Genomic DNA, 18,470 nt, shown 5'->3' with positions numbered 1-18,470 from the left:
CAAAAACCAAAAAACCCAATAACATGGAGACTGAATAAATAATAAATGGCCCCTATTAAAGAAAAGCCCAGGACTTGATGGCGTCACTCCTGAGTTCCACCAAATTCAAAATAATAATACCAATCCTCCTACAAAGATTTAAAAAAAGGAGGGGGAGGAAGAAGGGAAGGAAGAAAGGAGTGATAGAGAGTAAGGGAGGGAAGGAGGGAAGGAGGGAGTGAGGGAAGGAGGGAAGGCAGGAGGAACAGAAGGAGGGAAGGAGGGAAGAAAGGGAAGATGGAGGGAGGGAAAAAGGGAAGGAGAGGAACTAAAAGAGAAGGAAAAAGTATATCTTCTTATAAGACCACACTTATTGTGCCACTTAACAAGGGCATAAAATTATAGCCAAATATCCCTGAAAAAAATGATGCAAAAATCCTCAGCAAAACAGCAGCAAGCCAAATTGAGCAGCAGATTAAAAGGATCACTCACCTAGATAATAATCAAGTAGGATTTATCACTAGAGTGCAAGGATGGGGTAACATACAAGTCAATGTGATACAACAACAAAAAGGATGACCATATGATCATATAAAATACATCTTTTTCACAGTAGAAAATCCTAGGAAAATTAAGTGTAGGAGTAATATAGTTCAACAAAATAGAGGCCACCATATAGAACAAACCCATAGTTAACACCAGACTTAACACTGAAAAGAATGTTTTCCCTCTAAGTAAACATGAAAGGAATGTTTTCCTTTATAAAAACAGGATTCCAACTCTCACTACCTCCTAAACATAGTACTGAAAGTCCCAGCCAGAACACCTAGGTAAGAGAAAAAATAAAGACAGCCAAGACAAGATGAAGGTAAACTCTTTTTGTTAAAGGTGCCATGAACCTACTTATGAAGGTATAAAGATCCCACGTCTAAAAAGCAATTAGTACTAACCCAGGTGTGGTGGCAAATGCCAGTTATGCCATCTCCTAGAAGGTGGAGGTAGGAGAATCATAGGCTAAAAGTCATGTATCCTTAGCAACTAAGAAAGTCTGAAGCCGGGCGGTGGTGGCGCACACCTTTAATCCCAGCACTTGGGAGGCAGAGGCAGGTGGATTTCTGAGTTCAAGACCAGCCTGGTCTATAGAGTGAGTTCCAGGACAGCCAGGGCTATACAGAGAAACCCTGTCTCAAAAAACCAAAAAATAAAATAAAATAAAATTAAATTAAATTAAAAAGAAAGTCTGAGACATGGCTACATCATAGTTTGATAGACTTGGCTATCTCAAAGCAAACAGGAAATAATAATACAAGTTTAAGACTAAGAAACAAATTTGGTGAAATTGCAGAAGACGACTCATAAAAACCAGTAGGATTTTATATTCTAACGATTTAGAAAGTCCTAGTCCAGACATGGGCTCACTGAAGTCTGTAATCGATGAGTACAGAGTGGTTAGCACAACCTCATGCAGAGGTCTACATACACACAGACTGCAACTCAAGATGGGGAAGCCTTGTGTTCTCAAGAAGAGGTCTCAAGGGAGAGCCTCACTGGAGGAAAGCAAACCTAAGGGCACAAGAGGAAATTATCATGAATAAAGACAGCATCTCACACGCCTGCCTTAGATTGTCTGACGCAACACACTGAGGCTTCATCAAAAAGTTACAAGTATTCTAAAGGTCAAATAAAAAAAAAATCTGCCAGACACTGAGCCACCAACCAGGCAGCATATACAAGCTGGTCCAAGGCCCCCAACATATATAAAGCATTGGACTGCCTAGTCTGGCCTCAGTGGAAGAAGATGTGCCTAATCCTTGAGAGACTTGAGGCCCCAGGGAAGGGGAAGGCTAGTGGTGGGGGAGCATCCTCTCAGAGACAAGGGGAGCAGGAATGGGATGAAGAACTATGGGAGGTGGGACCAGGATGGGGGCAACAGCTGGATTGTAAATAATAATAATAAAAAGAAAATCTGAAAAGACATATTAAACATCAAGGGCCAAAGCAAATACAGTGTAAGCTTTGAAATCCTTACAGTAGAATATCCATACACTAAGGGCACTAACTGAAAACAGCAGCCATGAAGTAGGAGTGTAAGCATGCAAGAGGCCCTGAGAGAAGCAAAAGGAAATACCGAGGAAGGAAGGAGTTTCCAAAGATTCAAGCCACTTAAAAGAAAGGAAGAATGCTTTGGCAAACTCAATGGGAGCCTGGAAATGGAAGAGGAAAGAACCACTGAGCTGAAAAAATGTCAGAGGAAACTTCCACAGCTAAGAAAAAAAAATGAAAAAGAAAATATCTGAGAAGCCTGGAAAAAGTATTCCCCTTAAAAACATATCATCCACAAAGTTGATGTAAGCAAGAATAAAAGGAAAAGGGAAAAGAATATTTAAAGTAACAGTGGCTTAGAATCTTCCACACATAATAAGAGAAATGAAGCTACAGTTCCAGGAAAGCCAAAAGCACGCACACACACATACACACACACACACACACACACACACACACACATACACACACACACACACACACACACACACCCTATAGATAAATAGACAAACAGACTTCAGACTACATTTGTGAGTGGTTCAAAGATAAGCTTTTAAAAATGTGTTTTTGAGGCTTTCGTTAGTGTCTGAGCATCTCAGAGTATAGTTATCAAATCCAGAGGGCATATCTTACAGTACACCAGGATTATATGGGTCAGCCTGTTATTCATCTTGGGCTACAAACATGTATAACATGATACTCCATGAAATACAATTAGAGGATTTTAGTACAATGTTAAACATTCATATATGTAAACATCTAAAGGGAGACAGTACCATTAAAAAACTTACCCAGTCTTTCTACAGAAGCATTAAGAAATAATGCTGTCCTAATTTTCTTCTCTGTTGCTATGATAAAACACTGACCAAAAGCAACTTGGGGGAGGAAAGGTTTATTTAGGTTTACAGAATACAGATTGTCATTTAAGGAAGCCACGGCAGGAGCCACGGCAGGAGCTCCAAACAAGAAACTAGCTTGCTCTCTCTAGATTTCTCAGCTAGCTTTCCAAAGGGTGCTGGTCCCTCCTGTATCGTATCAATATAATTCCCCCACAGACATGGCCACAGGTCAATGTGATCTGGGCAATCCCTCAACCGAGACTCCTTCACAGGGGATGCTTCCTTGTGTCAAGCGACAATGAAGTCTATCCAGTGCAGACACCCATGTGCAGGGAAATTATTGTGAACCAGCTAAGAGGATGAAACTTCTCTGACAGAGCTAATGAGTGCTGAGCCAGTGTGCAGGCCTATGAGATTACTGTGGATTATGCAGACATAATAAACACTATGTCACATGTTTTCACGAATAAGTATTAGGGAATATTTCAAGAAGTGATATCAATTCACTGCAATCTGTTTCAGATAATACAGGCAGAAAAAAATAACCCCTACCTCATGCTATAATGCCAACACTACCCAAACACCAAAACCGAAGAAATTCAAATAATGAGAACTACAGAATGGCACCTTCCAAGAACACAGATGTGAATATCACCAATACAGCATTAGCAAATCAACTTCAATAATGTCTGAAAAAGACTATATACCCCAACCAAGTGCAACTTCTTCCAGATATGCAAGGCTGCTTTCAACATTCAAAATGTTGAGTCTCCTGATCTAAGCCATACAATAAAATAGGCTCCGAGAGTCCTACTAAGACATACAGGAAAAGAATTTGATATGATCCAACACAATTCAGACTGAAATCTTTTCAACAAATTAAGGGAAGATAAGGAAAGAGGTAAAAGAAGGGGACTGAACAGAAGGGAGTGGAGAGAGGACAGGAAGGAAGTGAACAGGAGGGAAGGAGGAGAGGGGAGGGGAGGGGAGGAGGGGAAGCAGCATTATATGAAACTTTGAGAAAGCAGAGGCTTTGCCTTTCAAACCAATAGATAGAGGAAGCTCTGGTGGCTCAGGCGGGCACTCCAGGGACTGGGATGACTGAGGCAGGTAGATCCTAAGAACTGTTTGCAACAAAGGAACGGAGTTTCTTAGTATGGTTTTCTGTTTGGGAGAAGACTGGACAGAAGGTACAGAGTTCCCATAGGCTCCTTGTAGGCACCATCTAGGAACAGCTTGTATTGGTATCTGGAGGTGTTACAACTGATGAACTCAACAAGTATGGATACAGTACTGTTCATTAGAACTCTTAGAAAAAAAAGCCTTTGTATTACGCAGTTCTGTAGATTTTGCCAATAAATAATGTCATGTGCCCAACACTGGCTGCATTGTGCAGAGCAGTTTTACTGTGTGGCCAGTGTGCCACCAATTCAATCCTCAAGCCCAACAGCTTCCCCTCTTTTCCTTTTACTGATTTATTTTTTCTAAGTGTACACAACGATTTAGTTTACCTGCCAATCTTCTGAGATTCCTCTGCTGTTTTGGCTTTTTCAGAATGTCCTATGGATGGATTCTCTCAGTTACACACATTCATTTGTTTCATTTGTTTGTTTGTTTTTTTTAACTGCTGAATTCTGCAATAGGATATATACTCAAAAATGAATAAACTGTCAGAAATGTACAATCTTTAGGAGTTCTTGACTTTTTAAAATGATGAATTTAAAAACTAAATGGACAAGAGTTCCAAGGACTTAAAACAGTACCCATAGAGCAAAGTATATAAATCTGCACGCAGTGATTTATTATTAAGTGACACACCATTCAGCAACATTTTTTTTTCTTTCTGACTAAGTAAATGTTGGAACTTTAAGTGTCAAAACTTTTAATTTATTAGTTTTGGGTGCCTATCTTCCCTATGTAATTTATTAAACATCTTCTAATCACTATAAGTGTTACTAACAGTGACCTTCCTACCTTCTAATTTACCAGATTGTTTCACCACAATGACACCTTTTGTGTCTATATATTGACTTTTTAAATTTTTTCACATAATATAATTTGATCATATTTTATTTCCTGTCCCAACTTGTCCAAGAGCCTTCCCATCTCCCTACCCACCCAACTTCATGTTTTGTATTGGTATGGTATTTTTGTCTTTTGCAGTTTTTGTTTGCTTGCCTGTTTTGATTTGGGATGTTGTTTTTTGTTTTGAGAGAAAGAACAGTGATTGCTTTTTAAACTGCATTGTAAGTGAGCAATGTGACCCTCCATGGAAAGACCCTGGAGGATGCTGTTGGGGTTTCTGAGCACTTCTTTGTGTCCTGCCAGACAAGCTATCTTAATCACTACTTGCAATGACTTATGTACGTCATCTCACTAAATGAAGGTCTGAGAAATGTCTCAACCATGAAGAATACAGCCTGCTCTTACAGAGAGGACCTGAGTTCAGTTACCAGTACCCATTTCAGACAGCTCGTAACCCCCTATAAGCCTAGCTCCACTATTGTCTCTGAACTCAAGAGGCATCTACATTCACATGTGCACATTCTTGTGCCTCCCTCTTACACTTACACACACACACACACAGACACATACACACAATACATACACAAATAATACTGAGGAAAATAACTGATAATTATTGATATTTCAATTAAACATTTTTTTCTTGGGCATTAAACCCAATGAATTCTCAATGGATACTTCTATGGGTAAAGAATACAATATTTTCCATTTTATTTTTATAATTATTCTTCAATTATTCCATTATGTTTTTATTAATGATATTGAACCACTAAGTAAATATCAACAGGATTGCTTCTAGAATATGTAATGTATAAATGTTGCTAGTCAAGATAACTTATTTGTATTCCAACCTCATATCTAAAAGTTTTCTAAGGAATTTCACAAATATACACAACATAATAATTATATGATAAATAGAAATTGTACTATAAGGTCATTAGCTGGGCCAATTCAACAGATGGTTATAAAGCACTGTAGACACAAAGCTTCACATGGCAATAAACTTTTAATAAGGATTTTGTAAACAGTCTAAGAATAAGAAACTTGATCACGACTACAACTCATTCTTGTCTCTTCTGTATTTGGTATCCACTAGACCACAGAGCTCTCTAGGAGTAACAGTACAGGTGCAGGAGCCAGAGCCTGGTTTGTAAATAAAGTTTTAGTGGAATGCAGACACATGTATTCATTTACTGGCTGCCAGCTTTGAGACTGCAACCAGAGCTGAGTTGCTGACAGAAAGTCTATAACCCCTAAGCCAAAAATATTTATTATTATCTACCTCTTTATAGAAAAGGTATGTTAGCCCTTGGTAAAATATCAAATAGTATGACACAAATTCAAGATTCAATACTTCTGATTTAGACATAGGCTTCTGATTCCTAGACTAATTCTTGAAAATGTAAGATTTAGAAGTAATAATACAAGGTAATAGTAATTAGTTGATGTGAATGAACTGTTCAGTTTTATGTTATCTTTATTTTTATTTTACATGTATGGATGTTATGTCTGCATGCATGTCTGTCTACTACGTGTGTCTTGTACCCACAGGGGCCAGAAAAAGGTGCTGGATCACTGAAACTAAGAATTAGAGACAGTTGTGAGCCTGGATGTGGTTCTGAGAACCAAACCCAGGTCCTACGCAAAAGCAGCAAGGGCTCAGCTCTGTCCATCTCCACTATTTGTTTGAAACAGGGTCTGCTGACACAGTGCACACTGGCTTTACCCTCCCTGTTGTCCTGCCTTGGCTTCCTCCATACACAAGTACACTACCATGGCTACAATGGATGAACTTTTAAGGGTATTTTTATACACTCTAGAATGATCCAACTTAACAGAAGATGACACATCATTTTCTCTACAGGCGTCCAGTCCAGCCCTGAGATGCTTCACTATAAACTTCAAGTTTAAAGTTAAAACTATAAATTGAAATTATTAAATTACTAAGTGTAACCCAATCTATTCCTATAAATTCATTTTTAATTTTTGTCTCTCTTTCTTTTTTTTTTTTTGAGGCAGGGTTTCTCTGTGTAGCTCTGGTCTTCTTTGAAGTCCCTCTGTAGGCCAGGCTGGCCTTGAACTCAGAAATCTGCATGCCTCTGCCTCGAATTAAAGGCATTTGCCACCATTTATTCTTAATTTATTCTTTATATACCACACAAATGAATTTTGTAACTATTTCAATTTTAAAACTAATTCATAAGTCACTAAACACAAAATGCTTCCTGTTTCAAAATCCACTGTTTATGTAGAGAAATAAATGTCATTCTATCCCTTTGCACAGATTAAACAGCAAACACTGACACGTTTATGTGTATATTTGTTCAAGTATGCCACTGATGTCATTAGTAATTCGTCATGTACTCCCTTTAAAAGTAAGGACTGTTCCTGTGTAAGTCAATACTACCATCGCCAACTTGACACTCCTTAGTGTAACTCACTGATACCCAGAGCCTATACCCAAGTTCTCTCAAGTTGTCTAAAAATAGCCTGTGCAGTTCTTTTCTTTTCCTTTTTTCCTTTTCTTTTTTCTTTCTCTCCTTCTCTCTTCCTTTCTTTCTCTCTTTCTTTCTTTCTCTTTATATAGCAATCAATCTAGGTTCACAGATATAGCTACCCTTTGAGAAATAAACACCAGTTCTTTTTTTAAACAACCTACTTGTATATAGTATATTCTCATCTCCCTATGAACTTGTTCACTGAAAAGCCAGAGTGGCCTCCCCAGTCTTCGTGACCCAGAAGGACATCAGCCACAGTGGGAGAGGAGGCCTGTGCCTCTGTAGACTATGGTGGGAGAGCAGAGAGGACACCAACTTACCTTGGGAGGTTAGAATTATTCTAAGTATATTCTTAAGCATATGCACTAATCAAGTGAAAAGTCTTATGAATTGTTTTAATATAATTATTGCAAATAGTAATTATGAACATATCCAAATATATCATTTTGTTAAAAGAAACATTTTTGCAAAAGTCTGAAGTTCACTACTCTTCACTAAAAATGTCAGTTTTTGAAGCACCAAATTTCTTTTAAGAAAACTTGTAATCTTAATTATAGTTTTGAATTTTGAACAAAGCTTTAATCATCTCATAAAAGACTGGTAGCCTGCAAATTATGCCTACATACTTAGAAACTGTCTTCTCTAGCAATTTATTTCAATGCTTTCAAGCTTTTACTAAAATGAAAAATTTACAAACACTGTTTATAAGTAATATTTTCAAATACACTTTAAGAAATTGTAATTTTTCCTAATATTAATATAATCAGAGAATACAAATATTTGAATATTCATAATTTTTTTAAATCTTTAAGTTCAAATAGAGTAATTTTTAACTGCTAAAACGTCTGAGAAATTGAGATATCCAGTGGGAATACTGTCAAATTTGTAAAAACAAAAAGATCCGTATTCCACTGCTTCATTTTTAATATTCTTTCTGTATTGTTAATTATGCCTGAACTCACCATAAATTACACATAAAGCTTAACAGAGACCTCAATCCACAATAGCCTTTTCTGAACTCAATGAGAAATCTATACACAGCAATGAAACTGGCATGCAAATAAAAGAACTGTCAAGACATGTACTCCTGAAATAACCCTACAATAACTATTCTAAAGGCTGTGTGTGGTCTCACCCATATATTTTGGCAAGATGCACTTTCTCCGACCACAGTCAGATTCATCCAAAAGCAGTGGCACTGGAGAGCCTCTGTCTCACCTGTCAAACTTGAGGAACATTCTTCCAAAGACCACCATGAGTCCGTGGAGAAAGCCACGCTGTGACAGCTGTTCTTGATAAGCATCTTCTAAAGAGGGGAACTCCAACAATTAAGCAAATCATCCTTAAAAGAGATATAGACAACAACACCCAAATCTAAATGCTGAGATGTTCCAAAAACATGGGTAATCCATGCATCCTGGAATATGCAGAGGGGCCATTCATAAGTGATATTGACAGTCTTTCGTAATCATCTAATAAAATCTCTTTACATTATTTGCCAATTTAAAAACTATACCCCCTTTTAATTTTTGGCCAACCTCCTTTGTAAAACCTTAAAATACATGTAAATTATCAAGGTATTAAATTCATCAAAATTGCTGAAGTTTGACAACTGAAAGCTCAATAGCTGAAGACTTAAAATGGGAACATTAAATATATTAAAAGATGATTTTTTATGATACATTGATACATTTTTAGACACATCATATAAGTTCACTTTTGCTTTACCTTGACTTCCTCAAGTTCATGGACAGAAGGGGAAGGTATAGATACAATAGTGAGAGAGACAATTGTACTCAGAAAAGAAGTATGCCTCAGTGGGCTTGATTCAAGCCCTGCCCACTACACAACAACAAATGATAAATCAGACTAAAAACATGCACCTGGCTCTCTACAAAGCTTACATAAGACCAACAGTATCTAAAATTGTAACTTTGTTGCCTTGTGGTTGACAAGATCCTCTAACTCTGTTCAATACAGGAACAATTCAAGCAAACAAGAGAGTGGTGGCCTACAGAGCCTTTTCCAAGTCAAGTGACACCATTAAGTTCTCACTTTAGAATAATGTCACCTGCAGTCAAGTCCTAAACCACAAAGACAAAGTGACAATCAAGGTTCCCATGTATTAGGCTGTCCCACACTTACCCTTACTGTGCAAGCACAAAAGTTAGTTTCGCTTTTCCCTAGATAAACCAACTTACATGGCTAAGATATTATTTTTCTTTGGTTTGGTCAGAAGCATGTTTGATATAAATTTTATTAAGTGGTAGTGTATGTAACATTGCATTGTGGGTAGTCGTTTCCTGCTTTAGTCTGGCCACATCCTTGGCTACCATACAAGCATGTTTCCCACATTTTGTGCAAGTTGTCACTGTTTTTAAAAATTTTACAAAAATGACACAAAGATGAATTGCTTTAATAATTATAAGAAACATAAAATATTTTATACAGCTACATTACAGAAGTATAGACCACCACTCTTCAGAGAGTAATCCCAGAAGAAGTTAGCATCAGAGTGCTAATGTTGTGCAAAACAGTATGCCTAAGTAAAACAGCATAAAGGAAAGTGTCGCGGGACAGATTGGCGGAAACAAAACATCCTGGACAGAGCTGCCAATGGTCTCTGAGACCTGAGGTACAGTACATGGCAGTGTGAACAAAGGGCTACACTTCAGACCTATGAGGTACTCATTAGTGAGTGCTAAGATGTTAGTATTCCTCAATAGAATTTTAAGAAATTCTGAATATACAGAAACGTGAAAGCACGGGAAAAGAAAGTAAAAAAAAGCCTGGAGCTGGAGTAGAAAGGAAAAAAGAAAGGAACAGAAATGAAGGAGGAGGGACAATAGGAGGGGGAGGGATGGAGGAAGGGGAGGACGGAAAGGAGGAGGGAGGAGGTAAGATGTGGACAATAACTTAGGATGTTCTCTTTGGGCATCTAATCTGCATATTACATCACACTTAGAAAGACCACTGCCAGGAGTACACACACATGAAATCAGTAAACAAGAAAATTGTGATCCTTTTTAAAAATATTATCTAACTTAAAACCTCATAGCCAAGTTCAAAAAATCTCTGCACTCACAACCAGATATGCACTTGTATATTTGTATATAAAGGCGTGAGCATTAATATCTCATAATCATAAGTTAAAATATAAAACTATAATGTTTTGCCAACACAGAACAATTTCGCGTCTTTAATAAAAGTCTGATAAATGCTAGGTGAACTTAAAGATGCTATGTATTAAACTTGAAAAAAGAAAAATTGCCCACCAAAAGAAAACATAAATTACTAAATATTGTTAAAATGAATTAAGAAGGTCCCTAGCCCAAGTCTCATAAGCAGAATATTTTAAGCCAGAGTGGGTATCTAGAGTTTGTTAATCATTTTCTTACTGTTTTGATTAAAAGAATAGAAAAGCAACAACTATACATCCAAAGTAATCATTTTTTAGAACACAGATATTGGCACAGTATTGGTAAAGTAAGGCTACTGCGTTAAAATGCAAGCAGTAACTGAGCAAATAAAAATTAATTCAAATGGTAATACTGAAGAAATATATAGTATTTAAAATATTACTATACTGTTAGATTCAAATGTCTTGATATTTTAAGAACTTTGACAATTTTGAAAAAATTATTAAATTGTAAAATAAGAAAACAAGACACTAATTTCATGATTTAAGACTGATTTCAAATTTAAAGCTATATCTCATTGTCATTGCATTAAAATACAGAATTTATAGGGTACAATTAAACTTGTTGCTTACTTCACAGCAATTGCTAGCATATCCTTCAAAAGGATTACATTTAAAAGATCTTTAAAAAGAGTCTGTGGTTTCCATTTCTGAATATGAGCATGGTAAAAGTCTTTAAACAAGAGCTTTCTGCCATGGCTTTTCCAAAGCTGGCTCCCTCTCTTCATCCCTAGCAGCCATTTCTAAGGAAACGCAGTCAATATCAAAGCTGTTGCCACTCACCAGTGCTGTCTGTATATTCCCACAACAGTGTACAGGTTGCTCCTGTCTAGTTTGAATTAGGAGGGGTGCGTGGACAATGAATGCATAAATTTAACCACAAATGTAACATTCCTGTTTTTGTCCTGCCAGAATGGGATGGACTTTACACAACACATAAAGGCTGCGTTGAGCAGTGTCTACTAACCTCTTGTATCATGAGCTACAGACCTTAACTCACAGACACAGGAAACAGGTTTAGGTTACCTGCAAAAAAGACCATGTGACTACAAGACAAATGAAATGGTGGGAAAATATATTCAAATTCATTTTAGGTCAATTTGAATGACCAAAATGTACAAATCTTTTTAAAAAAAAAATGTAAGGAAAAAATATTCCATGAAAAAATAGGACATAAAAGACCTGGGCACTCTAAAAGAAAAGCATTTGCTTACTATCCTAAAGCAACTACCCAAACATCTTCAACTGCCAAGTGCTGCGATTCCATGTACATATGGAACTAAGTTCAGAAACTCCACAAATTATATGGACAAAACCCTCCTTTATTTACTTTGAATAATAGAGATAAAGATCACACTGGCACACTTTATTTATGAAAGAGGATATAATAGAGTAACTTTTTTCTCCTCTGCATGAATAATGACCCTAAATGAAAACTTCAGTGTAAAGATCTGTTTTACAGTAAAACATGAGTCTAGCCTCAAAATCAAACAACAGAATGTATTTCTGTGGTTTTGTCATTAAAAGTTTATTCTGAAAAAAAATCTAGATTCTTAAAAAAACAAAGGGTTAAAATCATTCCCATGTCTTTCCAGCATATGGAGAAAAAAATGTTTAAAGAATCTTATGAACATGATTTCATAGATAACTTTAACCAAGAGAAACTAAAAACAGATAATGAGCTATGTTGGAGGTGGACATTCACAAGGAAGTTTTTCTTCTGTCACCCTCTGAGTCACTCTCTCTTACCTCTATTGTACACCCTAAACAATTTTTTGTACTTCCATGTCCCCACCCACCTTCACAGCCATCCATTCCATGCCACTCCTGGTTAGCATCACACTAGGAAGAAATCTAACATGCAAATTCAGAGTGGCGTGGATAAATGGCAAAAAATGCCTAGGAAATTGGTCTGCTCGCCTTTATAATGTTTGTTGAAAAATCTTCCATCGCTCCCAACTGATGAAAACAGGAAGCTCTATTCATAAATGTGAAATTCACTGCCTATGATATATAATCATCCTAATAAGAAAATGAGCTCTAGACATACATGTCCAAGAGGGCAAAAGAAGAGATAGTTTCCCAAAGATGGTTTCAATTTTCTTCTGAATCAGAATTAGCAAATCGAGACGACTAACATACTCTGTCTGTGTGCATTATTCCTTACTACACACAGCATTTTGTAATTTATTTCAAAGCTTCCATTATAAACAAAAAAATACAGTTTCTGTTAACCCACTCTACTCTGAGTTATGGAAATTACTGAATATTTCATTATATATGCAGAGCTGCAACCCAAAATCCTGTTACAGTCACTGTCTAAGCTGACTAAAGAATTATACAAAACATTTCTTTGAAAGATAAAATTCAATCACACAGAAAACTAACATTATTCCAACAAAATGTCTACTGCAATTCCTGACATTTGTTTTTTTAAGATCTTCAAAGTAACCATGGGATGATAGTAAAAGTAATATAAGTGATACTAATTACATTTAATCTTTATTGTAAGAGCCGCCACCTAATAAAAAAAATCAACTACATAGCCATGATTTAATATATTTGTAAAGGAATCCCCAGGCTAACACTTTTGTGACAGCCAATTACAGTCGATCCCGGCAAGGAGTTTGCAAGCAGACCTTTGGAAAGGTAAACTTTTTTCCAATGAGTCCCAGATCCACAAGCTTAGAAAGACAAGCAAAAGGCAAACAGAAGGAAGCAGCCACCCTGGGAATCCAAAGCAGCCCCGCAAGTGATACAATCCCAAGATGAGAATCACTGCAAAGCAGCACTGTTGTTCAGAAGGCCACACTCTCGCTTGAGACAATCTTGCTCACTTTTCCATAGACATAATAATGAAGGAAAGGGAGGAGGGGTAGAGAAAAGAGAAGAAAAAGCAGAGGAGGGAAGGGGGGAGTAGGGAGGTGGCAGAAAGGAAAACCCTTAGCTGCAGAGTTCTGCTCTCCAAATGCTTAACCTTACAGGAGTGTGGGCTCCTTCAGCATTTGTATTCTATCCAAATCCTCATGAGTCACAAAAATTAAAAAGCTATAACCTTCTGAATGCCAGGAAGGCCTTACCACAAGCCTTTTGTCAGAGAGGGAGAAAGGAAGAGAGAGGGAGGGAGGGAGAGAGGAAGGGAAAGAGAGAGAGGGAAACACCCATAAGTAAAGAGACAGAAGGAAGGAAGGAGAGAGGACAAGAGAAGAGAAAGGAGAGAGGGGAGGGGAGAAGGGAAAAGATTAAGAGGGAGGGGAGAGAGCAAGGGGGAAAGCCACAGTGGTAGGCAGTCCCACTTCACTTTGAGTACTGTGAGGTCACAAACCACATGATTCTGTCTCTCCAGTAATAGTGCTTGCAAAAAATAGGAGTTTTAAAGCTTTTGCTTTTTTGGATTGTGTGAATGCTTCATTCGCCTCACAAACAACCACAGAACCACAAGTGCGGTGCAAACTTTCTCCAGGAGGACTGCAAGAAGGCTCTGGCGTTTAAATGGTTAATCTCTGCAGGTCACTACCAGCCACCGAGACCAACCGAGTCAGTGAGTGCTCTAACCACAGTCCATGCAGGAATAGTAGGTCCTTCAAATATTTGCTCACTCGGTTTTGTTTTGTTTCCTTGCTTTTCACATGTTACCAGCTACATAATTTCTTGACAGAAAAAAATAAATATAAAGTCTATGTACTCCAGGCATACTGTACAACTAAAACAGGGACTGGGTATGGTTTGTATTTTCAGTTTAAGGCTGCAAGCAGTATTTACAACAGAGGGCACAAGTTCTATCTGGAAAAAAAAGGAGGGACTATGGCATCAAACAGCCTCTTCAGCGCAGTGACACCGTGTCAGCAAAGCTTCTTTTGGGGTAAGTGCTACTTTATTTCAAGTCTTTTCTCTGTGAACCTGTTAAGCATGAAGGTACAAGGCTTAGCCGAGCTGTGAGCGTTCCTAGGTCACAGCATGTTAAAGATCATGATGATGCTATTTTCTCTCACTAGAAATTGAAAAATGAAATTGCTGTAAATATTTGCATTTGGCATGTGTAACTAACTCTCTGGGTAATGGCTTGAAATTGGCAAAATTAAATGGGCTCATGTTTATCAAATTGTTTTCCAGTGTAACAGAAACAAGGATGTTAAACAGTAAAAGCTTAATATTCCCATGAACTTCCATAGAATAAAACTGGATGCTGAATTAATCAAAGTATTGTTAAGTTATTGACTCGGCAGCTCCCAATATTGAAACAAATTTCCAAAAGGAAGCAATTTTACAAAATAGCAGACCACAGAATTATTGAAACATTGTGGTCTACCGGGTATGACACAGGAGTAAACCTGGAGGAAAGTTAGCATTTTCAGCCACTCCACTGAAAGAATTCTCTCTACCGCTTGAAACTATGTCTTCAGATATCTCTATTAGCCTGTTTCTAAACAATTTTCTGTGACTAAATCAGACATTCAACTAGAATAGAAGCATTCTCAGGACATCAGAGCTGTTCTGAAAAGATCTCCAGTGCTTGGGACATTGAATGTACATGAAACTGAACTTTTCTAATAATTTTAAATTTAATTTTATATCTACACACTATTGCTCCCACACAGAACTTGTTACAAACACACAGGAAACACTGAAACTTCTAAGATTCTTTTGAGCACATTCTTAGACTTACAAAAATGAATAGCGTTTTTAGTCTCATGAAAAATAAACTTCACAAGGATACCCTGAAGGATTTAAGAGCCATGCCGACGAAATCATGCTGGACTTTTAAAACAAAACAAACATAATGAAGTCCCTTAATACTGAATTTTCAGTAAGTGCTGATACAGATATGTAAATGGTTTAAATCCTCATCAACTGTCACGGGAGTGTAGTAAAATGTCCACTTACATGATTCTCTTTATGATATCCAACATGTCCCAACTACACAGCAGATTTTAAAGACTGTCTTTTTAGCTTTTAAATAAATCCTTAGCTGCAGAATTTTCAAACTAGTGATTGGAGTTCCCATTACTCCTCCTCCTCCTTCACACATGGCTCCTAGAACAGGACTTGTCTTAGCTCAAGTCAAAGAGAAATAATTTAACCTAAAAAGGGGAAGGGGGTCTCTTAAAGGGTAAAGAAAATATACTTCAGGTTTTTATTTTTAAAATAAGTGAAATTACTACAATGACTCCCACAGTAGTCAAAAGTAGGTCATCTCAGTTACAATATATGCAATGTAATAATCATAGATTAAATCATAATTTCAATAGTGGGTATATGCATTGCTTTTAAAAAGCCCTGCCCTTAGAAGGGAGAAAATAACTACAGCTAGATTGCACTATATCCCAGGATAGCCCACATTATACGAACAGTTCACACAGGAGATTTATTAGTAGTCACTGAGAGACAAGACAAACCTACGTTAAGGCAATTGTTCCTTGGAGGGATACTTGGGGCAGCCCACAGCGAGCAGTTAAGAAACACTTCAGACCTGGAGGCAGAACTGTCAAAGAACGTGTTGAAATATCCTTGTTCTATCATACAGGAGTAGGGGTGGGTCTTAAAGTTCTGTGACACTCTTAATGACTATTGTATATTAAAGTTTCCAAGATCTGACCAAGTTTAAGAGATAAATCAAGGCTATCTTCTACAGCATGCAGTATTTTTTTTATACTCTAACCAGGCTTTCTCTTCTGAAAGTGAGTCTCGCCTTCCCTGCCTCCCCCTCCTCCAAACAGTACGTTAGGACTGGCTGGAGAACCTAACATGAGTCTCCTACACCAGACTAATTACAGGTGAGGAGTGGACAAGTGTTCCAAGTTATCATCACGTCGCATGCTTCCCTGTTCCATAATGTTCATGAGGCTAAAACCTCCCTTCAGGGTTCTGTTCTTACAGTGCTCGGCATAACCACCTAGTGCAATGTTCTAAGTACATGTGCTAATTTTGTGAAATGGTTAAAGAAAGTTTAGGTAAGGGACAAAGCATGTGCTTACTGAGTATCTCACCTAAACCACTGGGAGGAAGGGAGGGAGGGATGACGGGATGCAAGAGAGCATATGGAGAGATGAAAAGAGAGTCCCAGTGTCCTTGATCTCTGCTACGTTAATCAAGGCTTTCCATCTGTGCTACTCAAAACCATTACTTAATATGAATCAATCCTGTTGAAACAGAAGATTGACTCAACAAGTATCTTAGCATTAAGGACTCGTTTGTGAAATTACATAAGCTGACTGACTGGTCACATTTCCACATAGTCTCCTTATAGCAGACCAAAGTCTCTGATTAAGCAGAATGTGTAAACAGTCATTTCCAAAACAACAGTTGTGGTCTCTATCAACAACAATCATTCTGTAATTTCAAGATTCGCTAGTGACCAAGCTTTGCATCTTGTTTCCCAGATAATAGAGATTAAGTTTAATAATCCAGAGAGAAGAATTAAAAAGAGCAAGCATTGAAGGCTACGCTAATATTTATTAAAAGCTAAAACTGCCAAGTACTGCCTGAAGAGACTACCCTCCATTTGAATAAATTATTCTACCTTACAAAATTAATACAGATTTCACTTTTAAATCATAAAGATGTTTTGAAATGTAAATGAAATTATAGAAGAAGATCTGTTAAGTCTGAGCGAGCTTCCTGATAGTTTCTAGGCACAAGAAAGGCATGAAATATATACAATTACATTATAGTATATTTTAGTTCTTTTAATAAAACAAAAATAATTTATTCAATTACACCCTTCAAGCTAATAATCACTGATGGTCAGACTTGTTTCAGTCAGCAGTGTTAAGTCAAATTCTGTAAGGTAGAAATGTTCCAGCTTATTAAGAGAAGACTGTGGGGTGGGGCTGACTTGTAGAAGGGACTAAGATGTTATCACGAATGCAGAATTAATCTTTATTGAATAGAACCATTCACAAATCAAATCTCACTGTACTTCAATACTTTCAAGCAGCTCTAATCAATTACAAAACTTCTCTAGTGCTTCAGAACTCATGTGCTTTCAATTTTACACACTGGTGGTCCTGAAGTACTATATTGAGCAGAGTTAAGACATTCTGTATCACAACGGTTTTTTTTTCCTTCAAAAGTATTCATCTAGAGAGCCTTATCCCCACCTCTCAGGAGCTGCCTGCATGCAAACTGTGGGAGTATTTTTATACTGTGCTTCCTTGTTAAAGCAAAAGGTCAGGGGTTACCCAAATACCTCAACTGTATTTATATATTAAAAAAGAAAAGGTAAGTATTCATATCAAAACTCCAATGGGACTGGCTTCTTTATTTCTGCATTTCCGATGATTAATGAAGCCCCACGCCACTTGGAGACTGACGGCAGAACAAGGGCACATCTCAAAGTCCTCTCCATACTTACCCCTACCACAACCCAGCCCCGTCCATGCATCTTCGGATATGTGCAGGATACTAGTGTGTGGCAAGGCTAGGGCAGCAGGAGAGCTGTGCAAGCTCTTCCTGAGCATTCAGACTGCAGACGCTATCAGCCAAACCTTTGGAGACATGTTTGTATAAATGGTTCACTGAAACGGTAAACCTCTGCAGCGTCTTTCCAAAAATATTACAGATGTGGCCAAATAAATGCCATCAATTCAAGGTGAAAGAAATTGTGTGGCAGAAGCTAAAACCATAATTGGGACAATGCATGACTATTTTTCACAGCCGGTCAGACCTGTCATTTAATGTACACTGGCCAACCCAATGCTAGTTTAGGCAGAGACTTCCTAACAGGTTATCTTAATGAATTATGTTTTTTTCCTCTCCTACACCAAAGAAACAAAGTTGTATAACTCTAACTCAAGATTTAACAGAGCTAAAACCAAAACTGGCACTAAGCTCCTATATTAAAGATAACAGTAATCTCCAATACTTGATATTTTCTAAATAAATATC

The 18,470-nt window shown here is 37.4% G+C and overlaps 2 protein-coding genes and 1 long non-coding RNA gene across 15 annotated transcripts in view; 1 reads left to right on the top strand and 2 right to left on the bottom strand.

Annotated features, from left to right (window-relative positions):
* Window positions 1–13,763, bottom strand: part of LOC116075315 — a 21,029-nt gene extending 7,266 nt beyond the window's left edge. The window contains exons 1-2 of the long non-coding RNA XR_004112523.1: window positions 8,603–13,763; window positions 4,373–4,495 (exon numbers count right to left, since the gene is read on the bottom strand). This is a non-coding gene — a long non-coding RNA (uncharacterized LOC116075315). The remainder of the gene's footprint in view (window positions 1–4,372; window positions 4,496–8,602) is intronic.
* Window positions 1–18,470, bottom strand: part of Supt3h (SPT3 homolog, SAGA and STAGA complex component) — a 353,506-nt gene that overhangs the window by 299,910 nt on the left and 35,126 nt on the right. The gene's annotated exons all lie outside the window — the stretch shown is intronic.
* Runx2 (RUNX family transcription factor 2) overlaps window positions 13,934–18,470 on the top strand; it is a 313,975-nt gene continuing 309,438 nt past the window's right edge. Inside the window, exons 1-2 of one of the 10 annotated variants that reach the window (XM_031348362.1) lie at window positions 13,934–14,157; window positions 14,322–14,445. In XM_031348362.1, coding sequence (XP_031204222.1) covers window positions 13,987–14,157; window positions 14,322–14,445 — 295 coding nt within the window. In that variant the 5' untranslated portion in view covers window positions 13,934–13,986. The remainder of the gene's footprint in view (window positions 14,158–14,321; window positions 14,446–18,470) is intronic. The other 9 variants (XM_031348358.1, XM_031348356.1, XM_031348364.1 and 6 more) reach the window with 9 other exon arrangements.

Source organism: Mastomys coucha, unplaced genomic scaffold (genome assembly GCF_008632895.1).
Source record: "Mastomys coucha isolate ucsf_1 unplaced genomic scaffold, UCSF_Mcou_1 pScaffold3, whole genome shotgun sequence".
In the NCBI taxonomy this organism is placed as follows: Eukaryota; Metazoa; Chordata; class Mammalia; order Rodentia; family Muridae; genus Mastomys; species Mastomys coucha.
Note: the sequence above shows the minus strand (reverse complement) of the source record. Positions and strands in the feature narration are given on the sequence as shown.